At 37.0% G+C, this 27,239-nt stretch overlaps 1 protein-coding gene across 3 annotated transcripts; it reads right to left on the reverse strand.

The window, feature by feature from the left end:
* Window positions 1-3,642: 3,642 nt before the first annotated feature.
* Window positions 3,643-26,818, reverse strand: LOC122281064 ((S)-ureidoglycine aminohydrolase). Of its 3 annotated transcripts, none has more exons than XM_043092295.1 (13): window positions 26,605-26,812; window positions 26,359-26,526; window positions 22,095-22,182; window positions 21,942-22,018; window positions 19,172-19,211; window positions 18,981-19,047; window positions 7,036-7,121; window positions 6,743-6,824; window positions 6,053-6,109; window positions 5,932-5,970; window positions 4,609-4,679; window positions 3,959-4,012; window positions 3,643-3,840 (listed from the first exon to the last, which is right to left on the reverse strand). In XM_043092295.1, the coding sequence occupies exons 1-13, from the start codon at window positions 26,645-26,647 to the stop codon at window positions 3,771-3,773; spliced, it is 942 nt and encodes a 313-aa protein (XP_042948229.1). In that variant the 5' UTR covers window positions 26,648-26,812; the 3' UTR covers window positions 3,643-3,770. The 3 variants fall into 3 exon arrangements, with proteins under 3 accessions (XP_042948229.1, XP_042948230.1, XP_042948231.1); XM_043092296.1 differs by having other exon boundaries at window positions 26,359-26,490; window positions 26,605-26,807; XM_043092297.1 differs by lacking the exons at window positions 21,942-22,018; window positions 22,095-22,182 and having other exon boundaries at window positions 26,605-26,818.
* Window positions 26,819-27,239: the final 421 nt, after the last annotated feature.

Genomic DNA, 27,239 nt, shown 5'->3' on the forward strand with positions numbered 1-27,239 from the left:
TAATGGTTGATCTTCTTCACAAGATGTGTCAAATTAAAGGACAGCTTCCAGGATTTGATATATAATATCATACTCTTGCATGCGTGGAGACTTGTGGAAAAATCTATGTAAGAATATTAAATTTAAAAAGAAAAATGTTATAACAACCATCTTAAATATTTAAAAAGCTCATGTACATACGTACATTGTTGGTAGAAAAAGCAAACAAGTGTTGCATATGCTCGATCTTAAGCAAATTAATACTTATAAATTAACTGATATCAGACTCATGATAGAAAGCGACAGAAAGTCCAGCAATATTACCAATATTATTGATTTCTCATCATGTACTTCATGGAGAACAGCTAGCCCTTTTTTCCATGTACTTTGGAAATTTAATTAATTCATCTAGGTATCTACTTAACCAAGATTTTGTTGACTTTTTGCATTTTTCATTTCCAGGAATGAAGTGGAGATCACTAAAACTCTCCAGTACTTTTATATTGGAGGGACATATGAGAATATTAGTGCTTTCGTTTCACATATAAGTTTTGATAGTTATTGAAGTAATGATCATCATTTAGGAAGATTGCTCACACCTCCAGGCCAGGCATGGGGTTTTAATATCACAGCCACCATTAAAGTTGCCTCAGATTAAGAGTGGTGATTATGAAAGATTATCGATATGTATAGGGTAGGGGGAGATCTAACTAGGAAGGAATTCTTAAACAGCCACCTTTTCGACAATGGAAAAAGTTAATTAAATCACGGTTTCCAGGAATCTCTTGGGTGAAACGTCGTAGCCATCATATATATATATATATAGACACACCTACCATATTAAAATATAATTTTCATATGAAAAATCCCACAACTAGGATAAAATTTAAAGAGACTTTTGAAAAAAGTTAGCGATATATCATGTAGTACTATATATAAATATATATATATATATATATATATATTGGATCCAACTGATCTTTTAGTACTTGTCTATTAATCAGATCACAAATGCTAAATGAATTCCCCCCAATATGTCAAAGAATGAACATATAGAGGCACTGATAATAATTAGTGTGATGTCAATATCCACACATCGCTTCAAACCAATTTCTAGCTAGTACTGTATTACGTGGAGAGGGATCCGGAGCTACAAGTTTTGTTTCTACGGGCTCATATTCAAGAGACATGATTATAGCTAGCTAGCTTATATAATACTGACATCATGATCTAAAATAGTCAATCCAAAACTTTAATTAAACAGCTTAATTACTAGACCTTTTCCAATAATAATGTCAATGAGCCTCTGAAGATCATGGTTAATTTCATAATATGTGTTTGGCCGGTATCTTTTCATACTTGTGGTGTAGTATACTACTAGAGATTCATTGATCAGAGTTGGCACTTTCTCAGTCCCATTAAGAAAAGTTATATCTGCAAATCGACATGGAATTAGGACACAGCTGACATGGTACGATTTGATTTACAATAAAAACTTAAACTTGCAAATAGATGGGATGATCTCCTCCCTTGAATCCATCTCTCTTGTGTAGGCGCGGTTTAATTCTAAGGCCCCGTTTGGAACTTGGTTGGACTAAACTGAAATCTAACATCCAAACACCTAACTCTCAAATTAATAAACTTATCTTAATCCAAAATCTCTTTACACGTGAGAACCACAACATTTTTCAACTTTCTAAAAATATATCTAAACTCATCTTAAGTGGACTTTACAAAACTCACTACACAATCTCTACTCACTATTATTTATAAAAAACTCAACTCATCTTAAACCAGCTCAACATCCAAATAGAGCCTAAATCTGTCGGTCGAGGATAAAAAATTTTAAAAGAAAAAGAAAAACTTTACTAGTTGAGCTAAGTGACCCATTAGGGTCCTAAATTTAAGCTTTTTTTATTTTATTTTTCTATCTCTCAACATCTTTCACAAAGTGGATTATCCGAGTACTACATTGTAATACAGTGTAGGATAATAACCAATATTATCTTTCTCACAAATATAAAAATTTGATTGGCTATTGTTTTTTGACATTGGAGTGGTACCATTTTCGTCAGAGTGTTAATCAAAAGGAAGTCATTGGAGGGGAATTTGGAAAGCCTTTGGAGGGGGGGGGGGATCGAGGCGAATTTGTGAAATCTTATTGCCACTAATAATAACTTTAGAGAAAGTAGATTTGTATAGAAAAAGAAAAGATAAATAATTTTTTGTACAAAAGCAGGCTAATGTTTATCCTAATATTCCGATTTGGGAAAGGCTGTGATGGAGGACATACCCACCCAAGTGTTTGAGGGAAAATGGAGGAAAGGAGTGGTGAGGGAATGGGTCGGTGGTGGTGGTGGTGGTGGTGGTGATGATGGTGGTTTCTCTCATCACATTTTATTTGTGGGGGCCCAATATTGATTTATTCCTTGCTAGGTGCTCCATCATGTGACACGTGGAAACATATATATATATATATATGCGGATTTTCATAATCCGGAGGAATAGATTATGAAATTTAAGGGGGGATCCCCCCGTTAAATTTCATGTTGGGTTAGTAGGATGGATGTTGGGCATTGAAAGGTATACATGACTTGCATTTGAATGATATGATATATATAGTACAGTTGATTGATTCAAAGTTTGCGTAAAAATGAGTCCAAACTTCTGCTGTTCTTCACAAAAAGGATACAGAATCAAATCTTCTTTGGTTTTTAAATCATAATTTTGTAAAAATCAACTGTACTACATTTACCACTACAACAAGTGGGGTTTTCATAATGAGAAAAAATGGATATCTAGTCTACTTTTCGTCGCAAATGAAATATACTTTACAAAGATATAAATTTTGATAGAAATACCCATTATTTGCAGTGAAATTATCGTCGTTATAACTAATATTAACACTTGAGAAATGTTTTATATATAAAAGAAATTATAAAAACCAACTCTATATTGATTTTTCTCCATAATAAACTGATCTTATATTATATTTAGTTTGATTGAACTTTTTCTGTATTTTCTTCAGTTTATCTTGGCTCTTAGTATCTGTGATGGGAATAGAAGTTGAATTAATTTTTGTTATTACCTTTGTGACATTCAGAATCCTTTTACCATGTATGTGTTCAATGCCAGACAAGCGGGACATGCAATGGTGAACCAAGATGGTTCATTCATGCACCAAGGCTTTCGATTCTATATCTTTGTCACGAACAGATTAATTAAATGAGGCTAAAGGCTCCCAGCATATACTCCAATAGAAACCTTACTGTCAAAATAGTATATGAAATGACATTGTGACTGGAATTAATACAAGGAAACCATTTTGGGGCAACCGTACCATTGTTTCATGTGTGTTTCAGAAGAAATACATTGCAGCATCTAGATTTGAAGTCAACTTGGAAGATTGTTGGAGGAAACCAAGGACCAGAATTGAAGATAATTTGGGTAGACCCTCCAAGTGGTTTAAGAATCATTTAGGTTTTTCATAGCTGAGTTGAACATGAACCAGAAATTAAGAAACTAACAGATCGGTGCAAAATCATGTATACTATATCACAAGTAAATGCAGTTTGACCAGCATTTTTTATAAACTTAGAAGAGAAAATAGCATTCATTTAGCAAATCTGACCCTTTTACTAAGATATCTATTAGATTGGTGGATTTACCACAAATGATGAGTTTTATTAATTTAGCATGCATGGCATTTGGTAGTTGTAATTCGCACATAGATAAATCAGTTGTCTGAATTATTCAATTGCATCCATGTTTTACACTTCACTGGCATAAGATTACACTGGATTCCTATTTACATCTTTGTACAGAAGATATCGTGACCGAGTTTTACCAAGCGCAGCGTACCTGAAAAGGTTGCAAAAGATGTCATTGCCTAATTCATCTGAACCATATTGGAGAAAGAAGCAAGACAGTTCCACACATTACCATTACATACAGAAAAGGGATCATATTTCTCACTTACCATTGAGGCACAAATGGTGCCATCCAAATGACATCACCAGCTTGAATTGGATACCTATTACGAAAAATTAACAGAGGATGCAATTAGAAAGATTTAGGCCTCCTTTGTGAAAATAAACCAATAAGCAAACCCAATAACAGTCATAGACTGGCAATACAACATCCCTTGAAAATTTAGGAACTTGTTAAATAGGGTAAAAAATCAAAAGTGCAGGTAAGACTCAAACAATCTGAGAAGATATTTCTCTGAAGATTCTGTTTGCCATCACCAGCTTGGCACTATTAATATTCTAATGAATCTCCCATACATGCAACAACCAAATAAAGTCTCTCCCATTAAAACCATAATATTAAAACAATGAGCATGACACTACTTGCATGCACTGACACCACCCGGTTCAATGCAAGCAGAATTGGCACCACATGATACTCCAATATAAGGTGTAAAGATAAGGCAGGCACCCTAACGAATCATATGTTAAAAGGTGAAATATCGTAATCCGACATACAGTGCAATTCATCTTGACTATATCACCATCTGGTATACAATATTATCATCAAATAGTTGTTATCTGTTAGTGTGTTATATATGGCATCTTCGGGAAAAATATCTAGATCCTAACACAGTCTCAGCTCTTGGAAAGCTCTTACCAGTTATCACCCAAGCGATAAATGCCCTGTCCCTCTAAAAGCAACAAACCATGCTGATTGTAATGGAACTCCTGTAAAAGCAAACAGGCCAAGCACATAATTTTCTGAATGCTCAAAACTTTAACAAGAAAGCATCCTAAAGAAGCTGGACAAGAACATAACAACCAAAGCTATAATTCACTTCAATGCGCACCCTTAAAATGTTATTTAAAAAAAGGATCTGGATATTCATCTCTTAAGCTTCATTAAATTTGTTTCTTTTACTGCATCACCAAACTTTAGCTTAAAATAATCTTCACCCCTAATGGATTGCGCCAAGGGGAGACTAACACTTGCACTCAAGCATTTCCAAAAAATCTCTCCCCCACTCACACACACGTGCACACACAAAAAACTTTGACATCTATAAAATCTCATCTCCCTACTGCTACTTGTCAGCTCACCACCCTGCTCCGCCACCCCACAGAAAAATGCCACCCAGCAGTGTCATGTAGCATGCTGCCCATTACAAAGAGAAATCAAGAATTCGTAAGACCTCAATCTTGGTCCACCATTCATATTGTTGTCCTGGGTAACAAAACTGATGCAGAACAACATGCAGAGTCTTAACCTTACAAGCACTCAAGCAACATATAGTCGATAGCAAATAAAAAAAAAAAGGAATAGATACAAGCACTCAAGCGTCATATATCACTAATGCATAGGTGTCACTCTTGTGTATGTCCTGCGTACTTGGGCTATGTCTATCAATCTCATCAATAAGATTTTTGTTTACAGATAAAAAAAAACTATCAAACATGTTAACGTAAAGCATATTCTGTTGGCATACTCAATGTCAAAATTTGTCCAATTGAATTTTAATTAGGTTGGATAAATTCTAATTTGAAGTCAGAACAGAAATTGCAAAAATTAAGAGGTCGCTAGAGCCCTGTGAGACAGATGTGAGACCCTGACAGTCTAACTAAAAATCCAGCAAGTTAGCCAGACCTCTCATTGAGGAAACTTGTGCTTTTCTGTTTGCTAGATGAGCATGAGACTCACAATCGAGCAAACTTGTCAGAATTCAATTTTTTAAAGGTTTCTGAATCCTGTTTTAACCCTGTTTTCAGTCGTACCTATATATACATCCCTATACACAATTTTTTTTTTTTTTTTTTGGCTTTGTGGGCATTACTTCCATATATCCTTGAGACCTTTTTGAGAGAGAGAACACTTTGAGATTGAGTGCCTTCAAACCAAATAATGTTCTCTCCTTATAACAGACCACTGATATATAGAAATTCCATTTAAAACAGGCTCCACCAGCAAGAAAGAGAAGAATACCTTCACGTTAAGAAATTCTCCAGGTTGAAAATCCATAATCTGCAGGCAAAGGTGTATAAATGTTACGTTTCTGATAAGTACGAAGCCACATCCAATAACACCATGATTGGCCTGAGCTTACATGGATATTGAAGTCATATGCGAGCGATGTGGGAAGAAGCTTCCTAAGTTGAAACACCTGATATCAGGTAAGAAAAAGTTACACCCAAAATTTATAACGTTGATCAAACCTATCATCTTAAGTACCAACCTTTAGAAAGTAAAATAATAACAAAAAGATTCCAGAAATCATGGTTAGAATATAAATTAGATTAATTAATCAACTCAAACTTTTAGCAAAATTGGTAATTTATCATGTTATTAGAACTAGAGATCCAGAATTTGAACCTTGACTCCACATTTTATTCCCGTGTCAATTAAAACATTCTGATGGGTCCACTCATTAAGGGGGAGTCTAGCCCACACATGAAGCCCCGTCAAAATATAAATTAAATGATAGAATGCACCTATTTCCATCAACTCAAGCAATTGGGACAATGGTCATTTAACAATCATCTTATACAATTATCATGTATAATAGAGTATTTGTTGTAATGTAGAAATGCAAGGAGCAAGAAAAGAGTAGAACTGTAGAAGATATGGTCGAGACTTGTTCCTTGTCAATATGCATCAAGGAATTGCTCCGACAAAACCAATAACAGCTTTGCAATAAGTACATTTTTTAATCAACAGAAAATACTGGTTTACAGAAAAACAGAGACTTCCAATCTTTCTAGAATATTAACTGCTTATAACAAAATGCAAAGCTTACTTCTCCTGGAGTTTCAAGGAGTGGTTGCTTTTCTGTTGAACTTATGATTGGCTCAGCGACATAATTTTCCAGAGATGCATACCTAATGGCAAATATGAAATTTGATAATTAAAGACAAAGATAGTTTATGGAAATGATGTTTCAACAACATAGCAACATTAACTGATGAAAAAAGGTTCTTACTAGTATCTATGCCATGTAAGTGTACTTTCGAGCAAACTCATATGCCCTTAAGATAAAACATCTGGATCAATGACAAAGTATCCAGTCAATTATAAGACATGGATGCATACCTTCGCTCAAAGACCACAAGTGTAGCAGATGCATCACAATTAACTGAATGTTGAAAACTAGGAGGCAGATAAGCATATGAATCCACCTACATCTCAAATAGAAATGAAATTAGAATTTCTTACAGTCTTAATCAATGATCCTCAATAGTCTCACTGCATGCCTCGTGCAAAGCAGATATGATAATAATAAAAATAAAAATAAATAAAAACATAAAAAGCAAACACTTTCATTCAAATCATTTTTGTATATTGAGAAGCCCGATTAAAAAAAAATAATAATAATTCAGTTCAGTGTATTACTAAGGTGATTACTATATATATCCATCCCTGAAAGGAATCAGACAATAACTTTTCATTGTCCAGCTCAAGCACAGAAGAGCCAAATGGATCTCTCTTTCTATGGTGTGAGCATGTATAGGTAGTATGTATTTATGAATGTAAGCATATATATATAGACATAAATATAGAAATCTACCTTAGATACACAAAGCCATCAGCTGAACTGAAATTGATTGCTCCCAAATGAGGATCTCGAGTATAAATTCTGACAAAGTTACGGTTTTTAAATTTGTTTAAATTCACAATTTAGGTCGCAAGTGAGCATAGTGCTCAAATACTTTACTATTATATAACATGAAGAGTCCTCTAAGCCTTACAAAGCTTCGTTTATGTTTTCAAGAGTTCTAATTAAGCATTTGCAAAGAATATCATCATTGGGCCATCTGTTCCACAAGCTCTAAAATTTTGTTTCAGGCGTAGGTTCCGTTAGCGAAGATGTAAAAGGTTTGCAAACATAACAGGCATTTTAAATGTTTGAAATTGCTTAACAACTTTTTTTTATTCCTTGTATATTTCATAATCACTGCAGAAATTGCTTAAAAACAAAAACAAAGGATTTTGATGACAAAGATAGCACTGCAAAAACCTCTTCCAAAACCCATACATTATTCTGAGTGGCATATCAATTACAGTGAAGGCCATTACAGTTAAAGATTTTTTTTTATTTATAAGTAGGATTCCCAAACTAGTTAAAGAATTCAATGGTGATTGTAGATCAGATTTGATTAAATAAATACACTTTATTCACAGTGTACATACAAGTATATATATAGCCTAAATACAAGAGACCCATATACCCTTATACAAATACATTATAGACAATATATTCTAACACTCCCCCTCAAGCTGGGGCACATACATCATATAAACCCAGCTTGAAACAAATAGATTTTAATCGACTCCAACACAAGGATTTAGTAAACACATCTGCGAGTTGATCTGCGAACTTCACAAAAGATGTAGCAATGTCACCACTTAGTATCTTATCTCGAATGAAGTGACAATCAATTTCTATATGTTTAGTCCTCTCATGAAACACTGAGTTAGAGGCAATATGCAGTGCAGCTTGATTATCACAAAATAGCTGAAGAGGAATAGGAGCTGGAAACCCAATCTCTTGAAGAAAATGTTGTAACCATGTCAGCTCACTAGTAATATGTGCCATTGCCCTGTATTCAGCTTCCGCACTAGAACGAGCTACTATTGTTTGTTTCTTACTCTTCCATGTAATCAAGTTACCTCCTACAAAGGTACAATATCCCGTAGTAGATCTTCTATCTGAAGGAGATCCTGCCCAATCAGCATCTGAAAATGCTTCAACTCTAAGATGTCCATTTGGTCGATATAGTATTCCAAGGCCAAGTGCTCACTTGAGATAACGAAGAATATGAACTACAGCATCCCAATGTGAGATCCTAGGCGTTTGTAAAAATTGACTCAGTACACTCACTGCATAAGAGATGTCTGGTCTAGTGATGGTAAGATAGTTCAATTTCCCAACAAGTCTTTGATACATACCTGGATCTCTAAACAACTCCCCTTCTTCTTTCAAGAATTAACGATTGGGATCCATAGGGGTGTCAATAGGTCGTGCACCCAACATGCCGGTTTCTTCCAAAAGATCAAGTACATATTTCCTCTGAGATAGGTTGATGCCCTCTTTAGATCTACTGACTTCAATTCCAAGGAAATATCTAAGCTTGCCCAAGTCTTTCGTCTGAAACTGATCATGTAAAAATTGTTTTAGTCTAATAATTCCAGCAGAGTCACTCCCAGTAATTACAATATCATCCACATATACAACCAACAAAATGTGCCCTACATCACTATGCAAGTAAAATACCGAGTGATCTGTTTGGCATCTGTGAAGACCAAATGTCAATACAGCATCAGAGAACCTTCCAAACCATGCTCGAGGATATTGTTTCAATTCGTATAATGCATTTTTCAACCTGCATACAGTACCTTGATACTCCCCCTGAGCAACAAACCTAGGTGGTTGCTCCATATAAACTTCCTCATGCAAGTCGCCATGGAGGAATGCATTTTTTACATCCAACTGAAATAAGGGTCAGTCTAAATTAGCAGCAAGAGAGATTAGCACTCGAACAGAAGAGATTTTGGCAACTGGAGAGAACGTCTCTTCGTAGTCAATGCCATTGGTTTGAGTGTAGCCCTTTGCAACTAAGCGGGCTTTCAGACGTTCTACAGAACCATTAGGATGAAATTTGATAGTGTATACCCATTTACAGCCAACAAGTTATTTACTAGGTGGTAGTGGAACAAGATCCCATGTGCCGTTATGATGAAGAGCATCCATTTCATTTTCCATAGCTGTCCTCCATCCCGGATCAGATAATGCATCCTGAAGTGTCTTAGGAATAGAGAGTTTTGAAACTTGAGATGTAAAACATGAGAATGAAGGGGATAAGGCATGATATGAAACAAATTGACTAATAGGATGTTGAGTAACACAAGAACGTTTACCTTTGCGAAAAGTAATAGGTAGAGAGTCCGAAGTACAGGGCAACTCAGGATCTGAAGATGGAGGCACGACTGGTTGAGGCATGGGAGCCGGCGGCCGCAAACAACGTGAGTAAACCTGTAAAGGAACTGGGGAAGGTTGGGTAAGGTTGGGTGAGTGTGAGGGAGATAAAGTAAGAGTAGGTAATGGTAGAGGATCACACTCAACACTCGAAGATGTATTTGAAAAATAGGGTATGGACTCAAAGAAGGTAACATCAGCACTCGTGAAATAGCGTCTAAGAGCAGGACTATAGCAGCGATATCTTTTTTTAGTCCGGGAATAACCAACAAAGAGACACTTGGTAGAACGGGGGTCAAGTTTATCAAAACCTGGACCAAGGTTATGAATAAAGCAAACACATCCAAAGATTTTTGGTGGAAGAGAAAAAGGTGAAGATGATGGAAACAAGACGAAGAAGGGAGATGAACCATTAAGAACTGATGAAGGCATACGATTAATAAGATGACAAGCAGGAAGAACACCATCACTCCAAAACCATTTAGGAACATGCATATGTAGCAATAGTGCTTGGGTTACATCTAACAAATGCCGGTTTTTGCGTTCAGCCACCCCATTCTGTTGGGGTGTATATGAACATGATATTTGATGAACAATTCCTTTGTCACTTAGGTAAGTAGCAAAGGCACTAGATAGATATTCTCTAACATTATCAGAGCGCAAAATCTGAACCTTTTTGTTAAATTGAGTTTTAATTTGTTTCCAGAGCACTTGAAATATGGAAAGAAGTTCAGATCTGGCCTTCATAAAAAACAACCATGTCACACGAGAGTAGTCATCAACAAATGTAACAAAATATTGAAACTTGTTTGATTCAATGTTGATTGGTCCTCATATATCAGAGTGAACCAATTCAAAATGACACGACGCTAGTTTATCAATACGATGAACAAAAGACACGATGGTGTTTACTAAGTTGACACGCTTCACAAGAAAAGGGAGACACACTTCCCAAGTTCCTAATTTGACACTTCAAAAGAGAAAGTGAGGGGTGACCTAGGCGACAGTGCCATTCAAAAGCAGATGATGAGGGGGTTGTAAGGGCTCGAGTGGGTGACTGTTGAATATCAAGGTAATACAGACCACTATCTTCATGCCCCGTACCAATCTTGTTCCCCGTCTTGAAATCCTGAAAAACACATGAAGAGGGATAAAAAGTCACTGAACATTGTAGATTTTGAGTAATCTTACTAATAGACAACAAACTAAAAGGAAAACTCGGAGCATGTAGGACAAATGACAAGGATATGGAGTCAGTGAGTTTAGTGGATCCAATGCCTATAACTTTAGCAAGAGAACCATTAGCAAGAGTGACACTTTTTACAGATGGTACAGTATTTAACTTAGACAGGGCAGAAGACAAACCGGTCAAATGTTCATTAGCTCCTGAATCAATGATCCATGGACCTTGAGTGGATGAGACAAGACATCCGGATGCTATACCTGAGTGGGTAAGAGTAGCTGTGGAAGATGAAGCCCTTGTGTAACCCAAAAACCGCTCATACTCATCCTTTGATATACTAATCATATCTGAAGATGGGTTGGAGCTCGTTGACTGTGGATCATCTTGGAAAGTGGCTTGATTAGCAGACCCAGATGGTCTACCATGTAGATCCCAACAATAATCCACTAAGTGGTTAGTGCGACCACAATGGGTGCACTTACGAGATTCACGACCTCGAGTGCGATTATCTCTGGTATCACGTCCCCCACGTGCACCCCCACGTGCACCTCTACCACTCCGACCTCCACGCCCAGCAGGAGCAACATAGGAAGCAGTTAAAGCAGATCTCTCATTACTCTGATCAGAAGACAATGTAGCTCGCTGAAGTCGGGAGAATATATCAGGAAATGAGGGAAGCTGTGGACTTGCCAAAATTTGAGAACGCACTGACTCATACTCCGGTTTTAAGCCAACAAGAAAGCGAACAATATTAAAATCTTCTCGTTGTTTTAGCATACTTGGAACATCAGAAGTGATGGGCTGATACATTTTGAGTTCTTCACATATGCCCATCACTTGAGAATAATATTCTTCCAGGCCCAAAGCATTCTATTCCAACACGAAGAATTGTTTACACAACTCATAAATACGAGTTATGTTTCCAGCACCTGAATACATCTGTTTGAGATGCCCCCACACCTTTTGAGCAGTGTCAAAATGTATTAAACTTGAGCAGATACTAGGTTCAATACTAATCAACATCAGAGATAATATTTGAGCATCTTCCTGCTCTCATTGATCAAATGTAGAACTAGTCGAAGCAGGAATTGGATCAATCAGATGAGTACGACGAAGACCCTTGCCTTTCAAAAACATTTCAACGGATCTTGACCACAACATGTAATTCTTTCCATTTAACTTCACCGAAGTCATAGGCATACTAATATTTGGTGCAAGTGATATTGACTCAAATTTAGTTGTCATGGAAATAATACCAAGATATCACAACAATCCACTTAAAAACAAAGATTTCACACAAAAAACATGAAATATGGACGAAACCCTAAAAACAATCGGATCCGGGCCGGTCTCGTCTGGTCCGAGTCTAGCTCGTTTGGGTCTGTCTCGGATAAGCCTATCCTAACCCAGGATAGGTTTAAGCTATCCGTGTTACCAAACGCGTTTTATTCCAACCTGGAATAAAACCTTATACAGGTTCAGGGTTATGCCTATTCCAGAACTGGAATACGAGCTTACCTGCAACCAAACGGTAGTTGATCGGCGACGGTGACCCCTTCCGGCGGCTGAAGACGACGGCAACAAGGCTCAGTACCAACAGAAACTGCCAGCGAGTTCATCCCTGGTGTCCAGTACCGGAGATGATGCCGGAAAGTGGCCGGAAACCGCTTCAACCACCACACGGCGCCGACGAGCACCCAAACCACACGGAAACACGCCGGGGAACACGGTGAGCTCACAAACTACACCCGAAAAGCACTCTCAATCATACAGAACTCAGATTCATGAGAATCGTGCTCTGATACCATGTAGATCAAATTTGATGAAATAAATACACTTTATTCACAGTGTACATACAAGTATATATATACCCTAAATACAAGAGACCCATATACCCTTATACAAACACATTATAGACAATATATTCTAACAGTGATGAATAAGATATGCGTGATAAGTTTGTACTAGGTAAGTCCGGATAAGAAAGAGTTTTTTGGCTTTATTTTTTATCTGGAATTATTGGACTTGCCTTTGGTGGGGAGGTGCTTTCACGTAGTCCAACAACCACGTTCGGTTGAGCTTAGACAGATTTATTGTTTCTCCTTGGTTCTTTTCCAGAGTGTTGCCCAAAAAATGCATAGGGTTTATTCAAATCATTTTCCTAACATTTTGGATTGTAGGGGTATTCATGGGGGTCGTAGGTATTTCAAGTTTGAAAATATGTGGTTAAAAGCTGAAGGTTTTGTGGATATGGTGAGACAATGGTGGTCTTCTCACCAGTTTATTGGTACCCTGAGTTCTATATTGGCCAATAAGCTTAAAGCTTTAAACAATGATATGAAGAAGTGGAATGTGGAAGTTTTTGGGAATGTCGATAGTCAAAGGAAGTATCTCTTTGAAGAGTTGCATAGGTTAGACAGGAGGGCTAAGATTGGGGTTTTATTGAAGGAGGAGATGAGGGGAAAAAATTCAGTGATAGCTGATCTTGAAAAGGTGATTTTGTTGGAGGAGATTTCATGGAGGCAGAAATCTCAAGTTGTGGTTGAATGTGCACAAAGTATTTTCATTGGGAAGCCAATTCTCATCATAGGAACAATGCTATTGAGATGCTCCACTCAAATGGTGGTGTTATTGATGATCAAGCTGATATTAAGAACCTTGTGGTTCATTATTATGAAACAATTTCATCGGAACAGCACTTGTGGAGGCCAAAACTTGATGGACTAGCTTTTGAGTCTATTTATATTCCAAGTGCAAATTGGTTGGAGATACCATTTGAGGAGGAGGAGGTGTGCCTTGTGGTTAAAGGGGTGGCAAGAGACAAAGCCCTTGGGCCAAATGGTTTCTCTGTGGCAATTTTCAGGAGTGTTAGGATGTTGTAAAGGGAGACATTATAAGCGTTTTTCATGAGTTCTTTGCCTATTAAATGTTTGAGAAATGTCTCAATACAACCTTCCCAGCACTCATTCTGAGAAGGGTGGGTGCAACAAATGTCAAGGATTTTTGTCCTATTAGCCTTATAAATGGAGTATACAAGATTATCTCCAAAGCACTTGTTAACATGAGTACAGGTATGGAGACGATAATTTCCTCAAAATGCTTTTTTTAGGGGTGCTACCACCCACCCACATCCATCATCCCCCACCCCCCCCCCCCCCCCGGCGGGAAAAAACACACAATAAAATTCAAACAAAGTTCCAAAACCATCTCAACAATGATTAGAAAACCATTTCAAATCCACAACAAATTCACATCAAAAACCAAAACTAGCAAAAAGAGAAAACCAAAACAAATTATATATGCCAAAGACTCATTGGAGGAAAGAAAAAAAGAAAAAAAAAAAAAACTAAACATTGTCGGATTCTCACCACACCGCCAGAGAGGAGAAGATGCGGACGGGCCGTGCTGTTGTGGCATTTGCGAGAGTGAGAGGGTAGTGGCGCAAGGCATAGAAAGGAAAAAGGGGGGCGGGAGAGAGAGAGAGAGAGAGAGAGAGAGAGAGAGAGAGAAGAGAACTGTCTTAGGAGGGGGGGGGCAAAAAAAAATGACGCCATTTTGGCAATAGTTTAAAAAAAAGATTTCGTTACCATCGTTTTGGTAACGAATTTTTTTTATAGATATATGTGTATACCATGCCCTTGTTTCCCCTGCAGGGCGGGGCCGGGCCAGTGGACGGCCTTTCTTTGTTTTTTTTTTTTTTTTTTTGTGGGGGGGGGAGCACCACCTAGCCCTACTTTTTTTAAAGGGCATCAAATCTTTGATTCGGTTCTTATTGCAAATAAATGTTTGGAGAATAAATTGAGAATGGGAGTGCCAGGTATTTAATGTAATTTTTTTTATTGCCACCGAGTGTCTGGGACCACATCCCAACTAATCTCAAGGATGCACAAGCTCTCAGCAAGGAGTTTCCCGCAAGTGCACCTCGAGTAATTCAAGGGAAAAATCCCCCCATCCAATGACCACTAAAGACTATTTGCACCCAAGGGGATTTGAACCTTAAACCTAGGGGGAGCATACCCCCAAGCCCAAAGCCTTTACAACTTGAACCAACACCTAGGGGTTTTTAATGTAAGCTGGATGTGGAAAAAAGCCTTTGACCATGTGAATTAGGATTTGCTTTTCTATTTACTTCAGAGATGTGGCTTTGGGGAAAGATGACGTATATGGATAAAACATTGTGTAACTACAGTTCGGTTCTCTGTTTTGGTTAATGGATCCCCTGCTGGTTTTTTTGACAGCTCACGTGGCTTGAGACAAGGGGGCCAAGTCTCCCCTTTTCTTTTTCTGATTGTTATGGATGCAATTAGTCATATGTTGGAAGCTACGGTTGGCTTCGGTTTTCTATTGAGTTCTCAATGGGAAGCATTAACAACGGTTTTATTAATTTTTCCCATCTTCTTTCGCAAATGATACTTTATTTTGCAATACGGACCCAGACCACATTCATACGATGAAGGCTCTATTGATCTGTTTAGAAGCTGTTTCCAGTCTTAAGGTGAACCTTGGGAGGTCCAAGATAGTGCCGGTGGGTGATGTTTGGAATATTAGAAGGTTGGCAAGTATTTTGGGCTGTAAGGTTGCCTCATTTCCAGTGAAATACTTGGGCCTTCCACTTGGGGCCTCCTTCAAGGCTAAGGCTATATGGGATGGGGTTGTGGAGAAAATTGAGAGAAGATTGGCTGGATGGAAAAGGTTGTACTTGTCGAAATGGGGAAGAACCACTCTTATTAAGAGTTTCCTATCTAACCTTCCCACATATTTTTTTTATCTCTTTTTCCATTGCCAACAAGTGTGGCTAATCAAATTGAGCAGATTTTATGAGCCTTCTTGTGGGGAGGAATTGGAGAGGAGACTAAGTTCCACTTGGTCAAGTGGAATAAGATATGTACACTAATTTCTAGTGGAGGGTTGGGAATTAGTAATTTGAGGATTTTTAATTAGGCACTTCTTGGGAAGTGGTTATGAATGTATCATCAAGAAGGGGGAGTCTTTATAGAAGACTGTTCTTGAGTTGAAGTATGGGAGTTTGAGAGAGGGTTGGTATTCTAATGAAGTGAGAAGTGTGCATCTAATCAAGTGAGAAGTGTGTATGGTATTGGTTTGTGGAAGAATATTAGAAATGGATACGAGGATTTTGTTCAGTTTATTTGTTTCGAGGTTGGTGATGGTGCGAGGGTCAACTTTTGACATGACTTATGGTGTAGTTACTCAGCCCTTAAAACCACATTTCCCTCTCTTTAGGTTGACTCTTAATCAGGAGGATTCAGCATCTGAGTTGCTGGATTTTTCTAGTGGATCCCCTTTGTGAAATGTTCATTTCAGTGGAGCCGTTCATGATTATTGGAACTATTTCTGATTTTTACAGTTTACTGTATTCCTTGCATTGTGGCAATTATGAGGTGGACAGGACTGCTATGGATGAAGACAGGGAATCGGAAGTTTTCCATACAGTCAATGTATAAGGCTTTGTCAAGCCAAAATCATATTTCGTTCCCTTGGAAGCCTATCTGGAAAAGTAAGATGCCACCTAAGATTGCTTTCTTTGGATGGAAATCATCTTTTGGAAAAGTTTTAACGGTGGATAATTTGAGAAAGAGGAGTCTTGTCATAATGGATTGGTTTTATATGTATGAGAAGTGTGGGGAATCAGTGGATCATCTTTTACTTCATTGTGAGGTGGCAAGAATGTTATGGATGATCTTTTATAGAGCAGGTAATGCCCAAGAGGGTGCTTGATTTGTTTGCATGTTGGCAAAGATATAGGGCCAATTCACATATTGAGGATGCATGGAGAATGATTCCTCTATGTATCATGGTGCTTATGGATTGAAAGGAATGGTCGAAACTTTGAAAACAAGGAGCATTCTCCAGATGAGCTGAGAAGTTTCTTCTTCCATGCTTTATTCCTTTGGGCATCCTCTTGTGTACTTAATGGAGCTTGCTTCAGTGACTTTCTTTCTTTTTTTTAAAAGTGAGAATGTATTCTATTGATATAAAAATAGGCATAGCCCAAGTACACAATATGTATACATGTGATTACACCTAGTTAGGAACTAGAAACAATTACAAGGAAATCATGGAATTTTTTTTCTTTTTTTTTATTGGCACTAGGTGTCCAGGAACAATGTCCCGACTAATTCCAGGGGTGCACAGGCCCTCGGCAAAGAATTTCCCGAAAATACACCTCTGGTAATTCAATAAGAAAATCCCTCAGTTCGATGGCCCCTAGAGATTGTTTGCACCCAAGGGGATTTGGACCTTAGACCTGAGAGGAGCATACCCCCAAGCCCAAGGTCTTTACCACTTGAGCCAACCCCTAGGAGTTACAAGGAAATCATAGAAGTTTAGACCATTCAAGTCTATAACAATGGCCCACATAAATAAAGTCTTCCAGAAAAAACTCTTAGGGTAGGTTTGGGGGCAAAGAAATCTCATCTCATCATTACAACTTTCCCAAATTTCCACACAAAATATAATAAACAATTCAACTTTTTCAAATCCCAATACAACTTTTTCAAATCTCAAAACAATAATAATACTAAAAATAATATTTTAAACTCTCATCTCAAACTCAAAATTCTCATCTCTACCTCCAAACCTCCCCTTAAAACTCTTCAAAGGAGCGCTCATGATTCTCGAAATTTCAGTCATTTTTTCACTCTAGAGATGCACCAAAGTAGACAAATGGGAGTCATCTTCCACACAGCTGCAAACTATGGTATCCTCGTGATCCCTCTCCAACTAGCTAGTAGATCAACCACCCTCCCAGCATAATCCATGCTAATCCCACTTTGCTGAAAAAGTAATTCCATATGGGCCCTTGCAAACTCACAATGTAGAAGTAAATGATCCACTGTTTCACCACTATTTCTGCACATACAGCACCAGTCAATGAGGATAAGCCCACGTTTCCTTAGATTGTCAATGGTCAAAATCTTCCCTAGGGATGTTGTCCAAACAAAAAAAGCAGCCTTAGGAGGTGCTTCACTCCACCAAATGCTCTTCCAAGGAAAGTGATTACTAGCTTGAGTAGTAAGAGCCTCATAGAAAGAAAGTGTAGAAAATTTTCCTTCGCTGGAAGGTAGCCACACCAACTTATCCACCACTGTATCAGCCAGGTCCAATGGTGTATAGCAAGTTAAAAGAACTCAACAACGACACCTACTTCCCAATCATGAGCCTCCCTAATGAAACTGACATTCCACTGCTGTGAACCATTAGTAATTTCCCTCAAGTCAGACACCAAAGCATCTTGTTCCCATGCAATCCTGAAAATAGAGGGATAAGCATCCTTAAGAACTGTATCTCCAACCCAAAAATCATGCCAAAAACTGATTCTATTGCCATCCCCCATACACAGCCTAGTGTGGCTAGAGAAAGACCTCCAACCTTTCCAGATATGCTTCCATAGCCCCACTCCATATGCCCCCCTGACTTCAATAGAGCACCACCCCTCCTTATACTCCCATACTTAGTATCAATCACCACCTTCCATAATGCTTCCCTATCATAATTATATCTCCTCAGCCATTTCCCAAGAAGAGCCTTGAAGACCCTCAAATTGCTAACCCTCAAATGACTTTCTTGTATCTCTTTCTAGCTCCTTTTTATGTAACTAGGTGTATGCTGTTTGTATACCTCTTGTATACTTGAGATATATCTATTTACCTCTATTAATAAATTGTTATCTTACTTATCAAAAAAAAAAAAGTTTGTACTAGGCAAATAAATGATAATTTTTTTTATAAGTAGGTAAAGAAATATTAACGATACATTAAAATAGGAATATCTGCACAAACAAGTTATATAACCGTCATAAGCAATCAAACTAGCCCTGAAAAACATATATAAACTCCGATATTGATGAAGTTGTCTTACTATCAGTTTGTCGCTAGCACCAGAAGCATTAGTGACAGTTACAGCACCCTGAACCACAAATATGAACCTAGTGGGATATACGCATATAAATGTCAGAAAATAAATAAATTACATATTATAACTTGTTTGTATAATGGTCCACATGAGATGAATGGGAGGGACAAAAAAAAAAAAAAAGTAAATACACATACCTCTCAACATCAAATGGAGGGAGTCCTGATCTTGACTTTTCTGCAAAGGAAAGAATAAACCATGGGAAGACTCAATGTCAACCACATAACAAAGAAGCAAACCCAAAAGCTGACTTTATGGCACAATGCAATGCAAGAAAGGTGGCTGTGGTCAGAGAATGTCCCTAAGCTTGCCATGAATGCCAGGCTTTGACCATTATAAGATATATTTTAACAACAATCACCTCCTATCATCGGGAAATATACTGGAATAAATAGGGTGTGGTTGTAATAAAACAAAACCATGAATACAATACAAAGCACTTACTAGAGCATAGTAGAATAAGTATTTTTGATACATAAAATTGTATTAAAAGCACAAAGGAGCACAACCTAAGTACACAGGACGTGTACAAAAGGAACTACCCAAATAGCAAGAAGAAGAAAGAGAGACAAAGGGCATGTTTGGGAAATATGAGCATAACCTCATTCCCAAACATCACTCAAATACAACACACTCTTCTAGGGCTGTAATCGAGCCGAACCGAGCCGGTCTTTGGCTTACCGAGCTTAACTCAACTCAAAATACTCGAGCTTGAGTTTGAAATTTTTTTTTATTCTTTGTTCGAGCTCAACTCGATAAACTAAACTCTTAACTCGAGTTCGAGCTTGAGCTCGTCCCACAAACAAGTTCAAGTCGAGCTCGAGCTCGAGCTCGAATTTTTTATTGTTTTATTTTTTGAATAAGATTTAATAATTAATAAATTAAATAAATAAATAAATAAAATATGTAATATTGAATTTATACAACTAATAAGTAGAACCTCTATTGAATTATAAAATTTAAAAAAAATTTATAAATAATTAATATCAAATTAGTTGGTATTTATCTAAAATAACAATATATTATATGCCTACATATATTATTAATACATACACTTAATATGATAGCATATATATATTTCATATATGGTTCCTATATGCTGGTATATGAAATTATTAAATTTTTTCAACTAATTATTATACAAATTATAAAATATACCTATGAAATATATTCACTATATAAACATAAGTAATTAGATTACATATTATATATTTAATTATAAAAGTAGTATGCTTATAGTATTAGCTAATACATATATATGTATATATAGACAGGTGTATGTATATATTTATCAATCTATGAATTAGTTTTAATCGAGTCGAGCTAACGAGTCGACTCGAGCATAAACAAGTGGGCCTTAACAAGCATTAGTCGACTCGAGTCGAGTTTTGTAGGGTATGTGTCATTTACAAATCGAGCGGGTATCTGCTTTCACGAACGAGCCTTTTTTTCACGAGTCAAATTCGATTCGAGTTTAACCGAGCGAGTACCGAGCAGGCTATCGAATAAGCTGGTTCATTAACAGCCCTACACTCTTAAATTACAAGTTTTCAAATTTTTCATCTAATCATTACTCAAAATCCTGATGGGTAGCTCAGTTGGTCAGACCTTGGGTTTGCTCCTCAATGGTCACCAGTTCGAGCCCCTCAAGGCCACTGTAGGTTTATCTAACCGTTAACTTCAGGGTATCATAGGATTACTCAAGGTGTGCACAAGCTGGCCCGGACACCCGTGGATATAAAAAAAAAATCATTACTCAAACAAAAAAAATTTTTTTGATAAGCCATTACTCAAACACAAAAATCAATATTAACGTTTACAGACTTCAAATATTAAAAAATTACATTCAAACCAGTTTTTCACTTTATCTATTCACTTTTACAAACTCCAATATAATACTTATTTTAAAATATATTTTTATTCAACTTTTTTCTCTCTCCTTTCCCAAATCCCAATAAACATCTTCTCTCAAATCATTTCACTACTATTCACAAAAGTTTGAGATACTTTGACCTATTGAAACACAATCCTTCCCACATGCTGTAATATTTAGCTTGCACTACAAATCCCCAACCCGCACACATTTGGATAACTAAATCCGCTTTTACCCTGTGAGACAATGTTTTAATGTTTCTAAAACACAATCCCAAATGAATTTCACAACAAATGCTGGCCCCAACAGGAGACCCAAATACTTCATAGGAAGAGATGACACCCTAGGGGCGAGGACCCATACAAACCTACAAATTTTATTTACTACTCCAAGAGGTACTAAATTTTGACTTGGCCAAATTGATTTTCAGTTCTGATACAGCCTCAAACCATACGAATAAACAACACTCTAGATATGATTGATTGAATATCATTGGTGTACAGGTGACAACATTTAAATTCAATGCCTCCAAGAGTACAAAAAGTAATGGGAATAAAGGATCCTCTTGTCGCAATCCTAGAGAGCTGCAAAAGGAACGTGATGGAGTACTGTTTCCAGTTTTGATAAACGCAGAAACACCCTATCCACTCATGATACCTCTCTCTAAAACCACATATCCTAAGTAAATACGACAAGAAGCCCCAATTCATGTCCTTTTCCAAGCTGTATCACACGCGCTCTATAAATAATTTTCTTCAGCACTAGATTCTGCAAATGTTTCTGAAACAACTGCAGGTTGAGCCACCAATTACACACTGGTCATGACTTGCTCAACATACAGATAGATGTTAGCAAAAAGTTCCAAGTCTTTCGTAAAACAAGCAGATGTGCCAACTAGGGCATGATGACTGATGAGTTACAAATGATCCAGCTTCAAAATCCCACCAGATGCACAAAAACAATATGGCCTACACAAAAACTCTAAAGAACATAAATTTACTGCCACTTTATATAAAATTGAACATTAATCAAACCTTGCATTTTTGCTAGGTACATTACAAAGTTTGAGCCCATGGCCGGTGTAATTAAGTATGCTCCCAATGTATCAGTCCTGTCAAAGAAATATGAATTACAGCCCCAGCAGACCATTATTCCAACGATAAATTGAAATACAAAATCTAAAGTACCACTCGGGTAGAGGACTGAATACGTGACTTTCAGGTGCTATTAATGCATGATCCTTTCTATAAACACTGCGTGTGAAACCTGGCAAGTCTGGCCATAGGAACCCAAAATACAAAAGAAAAAAATAAGGTCACTATAGTATCTCTCGAGTATCTGTTATATTTATTACAAGATTAAACATTAGAGGGGCATAGTAGAATAGGAATTTGAGAAATTACAATTGTAGCTTCAAAAAAATATCGACAACTGAATAATTGCACAAGACTAAGCTCTGGCAGTTAGCTAGTATCAATATTCCTAGAGTTATTCACTAGTTTCTCAGCCAACAAAAACCACCATTGAGAAAGTCTCAAGGAAATTAAAGATGGCATCATTTTATTCTACTAACATTATATTTGAAATAAACTACACATACTGTAGAATTATAGGGAGATTTAATTTGATGATCTGTCAGCAATGTTAGGGGCTAAGATTGAGGAGATCTACAGCTAACAGATCATGTTTCTTATCCCATGATTTTAGGAGATTTAATTTGATGATCTGTCAGCAATGTTAGGTGCTAAGATTGAGGAGATCTACAGCTAACAGATCATGCTTTCTTATCCCAAGATTTTAGGGGATTTGGTAGTCTGTTACCAAATCCGTAGATATGAGTTTCCTTTTTTTTTTTTTTATAGCTTTCTGTTTTAGGTAGTTTTGATTCTTTCCTAAGTAAGTTGTAAATATCCCTAAAATAGATGAGTATTATCATCTATATATAGAGGGGAATGTAATCATTTTTTGATATATTGGAATATTAAGTTTTTCCTTCCAATTCAATATGGTATCAGAGCATTCTCTGAACCCTAATTCCCTCATATGACCAAATACGGGAAACGTGATTCAACTACTACCGTTTCCCAAATCACCTCCAATCAGGAAGCAATGGCTTCCAACAACAGTAGTGCAGATAGTAACCTCATGCCCATTACAGGACACAAACTGAATGGGAACAACTATCTTCAATGGTCCCATTCCGTAATGATGTTCATAAGTGGAAAGGGCAAAGACGATTATCTCAACGGAGTTGCTGCCAAACCGAACAAGACGGATGAAAAGTTCAAAGTCTGGAATGCTGAAAATAATATGGTCATGTCATGGCTCATTAATTCCATGACAAATGACATTGGAGAAAATTTTCTTCTCTATGGAACAGCAAAGGAGATTTGGGACGCTGCCAAGGAAACATATTCTAACAACGAGAATACGTCGGAATTGTTCGAGGTGGAGAGTGTTCTCCATGACTTCCGCCAAGGAGAGTTAACGGTGACTCAGTACTTCAACACACTCAATCGCTATTGGCAGCAGCTGGACTTGTTCGAAGAGCACAATTGGAGCTGTCCGGATGATGGAATCAGGTATAGACAGATTATTGAACGAAAAAGAATATACAAATTTCTGGTTGGATTAAATAAGAATCTTGATGAAGTACGAGGAAGAATCTTAGGATCCAAACCACTACTAAATATCCGGGAAGCATTTTCAGAAGTTCGGAGAGAGGAAAGTCGAAAGAAGATCATGATGGGCTCTCAAGATTCTGTGACAAATCCTGAGAGCTCAGCCCTTATAGTTAGAGGAAATCCATCCAACAACAATGATCACAGACCAAAGAAAGGGCGACCATGGTGTGATCATTGCCGACGTCCTGGTCACACCAAGGACACTTGCTGGAAGATTCACGGCAAACCTGCAGACTGGAAGCCTTCCCGGTTTGCCTATGACAAAGAAGGACGGGGCAACCTCGTCTCCATGGATGAAAAACCATCACCCGAACCCACTCCCTTCAGCAAGGAACAGATAGAAGTCTTACAGAAATTGTTCAGCCAATCCTTGCCTGCACCTGCCCCCACTGTGGTTGGTATTGGTTCCTTGGCACAAAAAGGTAATTTTTTGAGTGCTCTAAATGTTAAAAAGGAGAAGCTAAGTCCATGGATTATAGACTCAGGAGCATTTGATCATATGACTGGAGATGAGAAGCTTTTTTCCACTTACAATCCATGCTATAAAAATTTAACTGTGAGAATAGCCGATGGTTCACTCTCAAAGGTGGCTGGTACAGGTTCTGTTAGAGTTTCTGAGAACATCACTCTTGATTCAGTTCTCCTTGTGCCAAAATTAAATTGCAATTTACTGTCCATTAGTAAACTCACTCGGGATCTCAATTGTGTTACTAAATTTGGCTCCAATCTGTGTAGAATTATAGGGAGATTTAATTTGATGATCTGTCAGCAATGTTAGGGGCTAAGATTGAGGAGATCTACAGCTAACAAATCATGTTTCTTATCCCATGATTTTAGGAGATTTAATTTGATGATCTGTCAGCAATGTTAGGTGCTAAGATTGAGGAGATCTACAGCTAACAGATCATGCTTTCTTATCCCAAGATTTTAGGGGATTTGGTAGTCTGTTACCAAATCCGTAGATATGAGTTTCCTTTTTTTTTTTTATAGCTTTCTGTTTTAGGTAGTTTTGATTCTTTCCTAAGTAAGTTGTAAATATCCCTAAAATAGATGAGTATTATCATCTATATATAGAGGGGAATGTAATCATTTTTTGATATATTGGAATATTAAGTTTTTCCTTCCAATTCAATACATACATAAAGAGAGAGTTTTTCTTATAGCTTCACTTGGCAATTAGATAAGCTTCCTGTTTTCATTCTCTGAAAAAATCCTTTCATTTTTTCTTCTTTCCAATGTATCCCATTAGGGGTGTAAATAAGTCAGATGCGAACAACTAGCGGGTGGTCAAGCCTTATTCCTTTTATTTTTATTTGAACACGAGTCGAGCTCAAGCTTTTCATTGAGTTGTATTTTATGTTCACGAGCAGCCTAGGGGCAAATTCGAGCTTGTTCACTAGTTGCTTTATTTAAATAAAATAAATTATTTACATTGCATTTTACAACTTTATTTACAAGTTTTGACAAACAAACATTGACCTTTTTAAAGTTTATACATATATATATATATATATATGTATGTATGTCAAGGATTATATTTATAATGATTTAAGTAACATGCTTAGTATGGAATATGTGAGCAAGAGCGCCATGTCACAGGTTCGATTCCCCTTGGGATCAAACTGCGATTGAAGTGGGAGGCCATGGCAGTGGGTTGTTGTGCCAGTCTCCCTAGAAGTTAAGGTTTCATGGGTGAGTCCTAAGGGCCCTGCCCCAGGGTGTTTCCCGTCATAAAAAAATAAATAAATAAATAAATAAATTAGGAAGATGATTTCCTCTAATGTCTATAAATATTTAGAACATTTTCATTATAAATATAGAGATAATCGTATAAAATAATAAATACGAAGTTTAAGACTTTACACGAGCTTTTACGAGTCGAGCCAAGTTTTATACGAGTTCTATCGTTTAATAGTCAATCTTAATATTGTATTCACGAACGACTCATTTAGTAAACAAATCGAACCGAATATGAGTTTGACCGAGCAGATCTTGACCGGCTTTTCAAGTGAGTAGTCTTGTTTATTTACAGCCCTATATCCCATTGATTTTGCAAAAGTCTAATATGTATCGACTAATCAAACAAGTTTTATCATGAGTTTCCATTTTCAATAAAATTGATAAAGAAAAAGGACACTTTCAATGACCAAAACTCCTGCTCTAAAAGTTATGGTTCACAAATATTTATCACAACACTTTCTTAACAAAAGTCTCCACTCGCCTTTACTGATACTAATTCATGGCTGAGTTGCTATATCAATTTTATTAGTTGTACAACGCTACAACAGTAAAGCACAAATTTAAGTTTAAAGGGCTTACACGATTTAGAAAATCACATTCACATTCAAAACAGGGAATATTTATAATATATCATCGTTTTCAACATCTTTTGTCAAAGGCCCGCATCAAGATTATTTTTGCGTAGCTTTTCAACTTCTTATTATTGAATACGGAAATAGAACCAACTCGCAATATCAGTATATTTTTTTCATTTCTTGCTTTATCCCGAGTAGGAAATAAAATTGATAAAAAGAGTGTTGAAAAACAGAGAAAAAAATTTGTCACAAATAAAATATGGTTGTTTCATTCTTCATTATTTGCTTCATTTCCTAAGTTTTATTCAAAATCTGTTTTCATTTGTATAAGTTTTAAAAAAAACTTTCAACAGCATCCAGTCAAAAAGAACCTTTATACTCACTCCGCAGAGCAAAACCATTTCAATTAACCGGAACAAGTTCAGCAAAACACACAAACTTCTAATACTGACCTCGAAGGTAAGGAGGAGAAAGTGTAGGATTCGTGACCTTCCAGTACAGAGTATTAGAGTCTGTATCAGAGTTAACAACAGAATAAGGAGAAGAGCAAAACCCTTCTTCACTGGCAGCAACTTTGAGCAAGCCTGAAAAATCCCAACTATTTCGCTCAATACTCACGTCTGTAAACAGAGAAAACTGAGCGGGATAAAAGTAAAATATTTTCTCAGCAACAAAAAGGTTTACAGGGAGTTGCTTACTGAAAGTGATGAGAAGAAGTGGGAAAGCCGTGCAAGTCTTCATTGTGAGATTTCAGAGATGGGGGAGATGTGTGGAGGATTGTACTTTTAGTTATGGCTTTTGTTACTCTGCGTTTCTTGTATTTTTCTCCTCCCCGAATATTGTCGCTCTTCGTTCGTACGTGTGCAAACAGCGTGGAGAAGGAAGACGACAAATGCTGACTCGGTGGGCACTAGAAACTCACTCGGGGTGCGTGTTCCACTGCGACACTTTTATACTGAGCTGAGTTGGGGAAAAGTTTTGGCCGTGACGTCTGTCACTCTGATTCCTGCTCTGCACGTGCACAATAAGCTAAAGGAAAATACTATTTCTACCGAAATTTTCTACTGAAATATTTTTTTTATTTTTTTTTACTTAACTATTAAGTAAGTATTTTTAAATGAATATATAATTTTTTTATTTTTTTAAAATATTTAAATAGTTTAAAAAAATGGTAAAAAAAAGAAAAAAAAACTTTACACTGATCGGTAGAGATTTTCAATAGATGTCTATGTACGTAGCACGGTCCCCAAAGATAGTGACCTGTTTCCTCAGATTTTGTAAAATCCAAACAGATATCCGGTTTAGTCCCAAATAAATACCCGACTATAGACAT

This window comes from Carya illinoinensis, chromosome 11 (assembly GCF_018687715.1).
Source record: "Carya illinoinensis cultivar Pawnee chromosome 11, C.illinoinensisPawnee_v1, whole genome shotgun sequence".
Taxonomy (NCBI): domain Eukaryota; kingdom Viridiplantae; phylum Streptophyta; class Magnoliopsida; order Fagales; family Juglandaceae; genus Carya; species Carya illinoinensis.

Bases quoted from the DNA above. Each gene is read 5' to 3' on its own strand.
- LOC122281064 (XM_043092295.1), bottom strand. From the start codon at position 26,647: ATGAAGACTTGCACGGCTTTCCCACTTCTTCTCATCACTTTCA. The intron at 22,019-22,094 runs GTACTTTAGATT...TTTCTTTGACAG, and splicing joins TTCAGTCCTCTACCCGAGTG to GACTGATACATTGGGAGCAT. The intron at 19,212-21,941 runs GTTTGATTAATG...TTTCCTTTGCAG, and splicing joins GTACCTAGCAAAAATGCAAG to AAAAGTCAAGATCAGGACTC.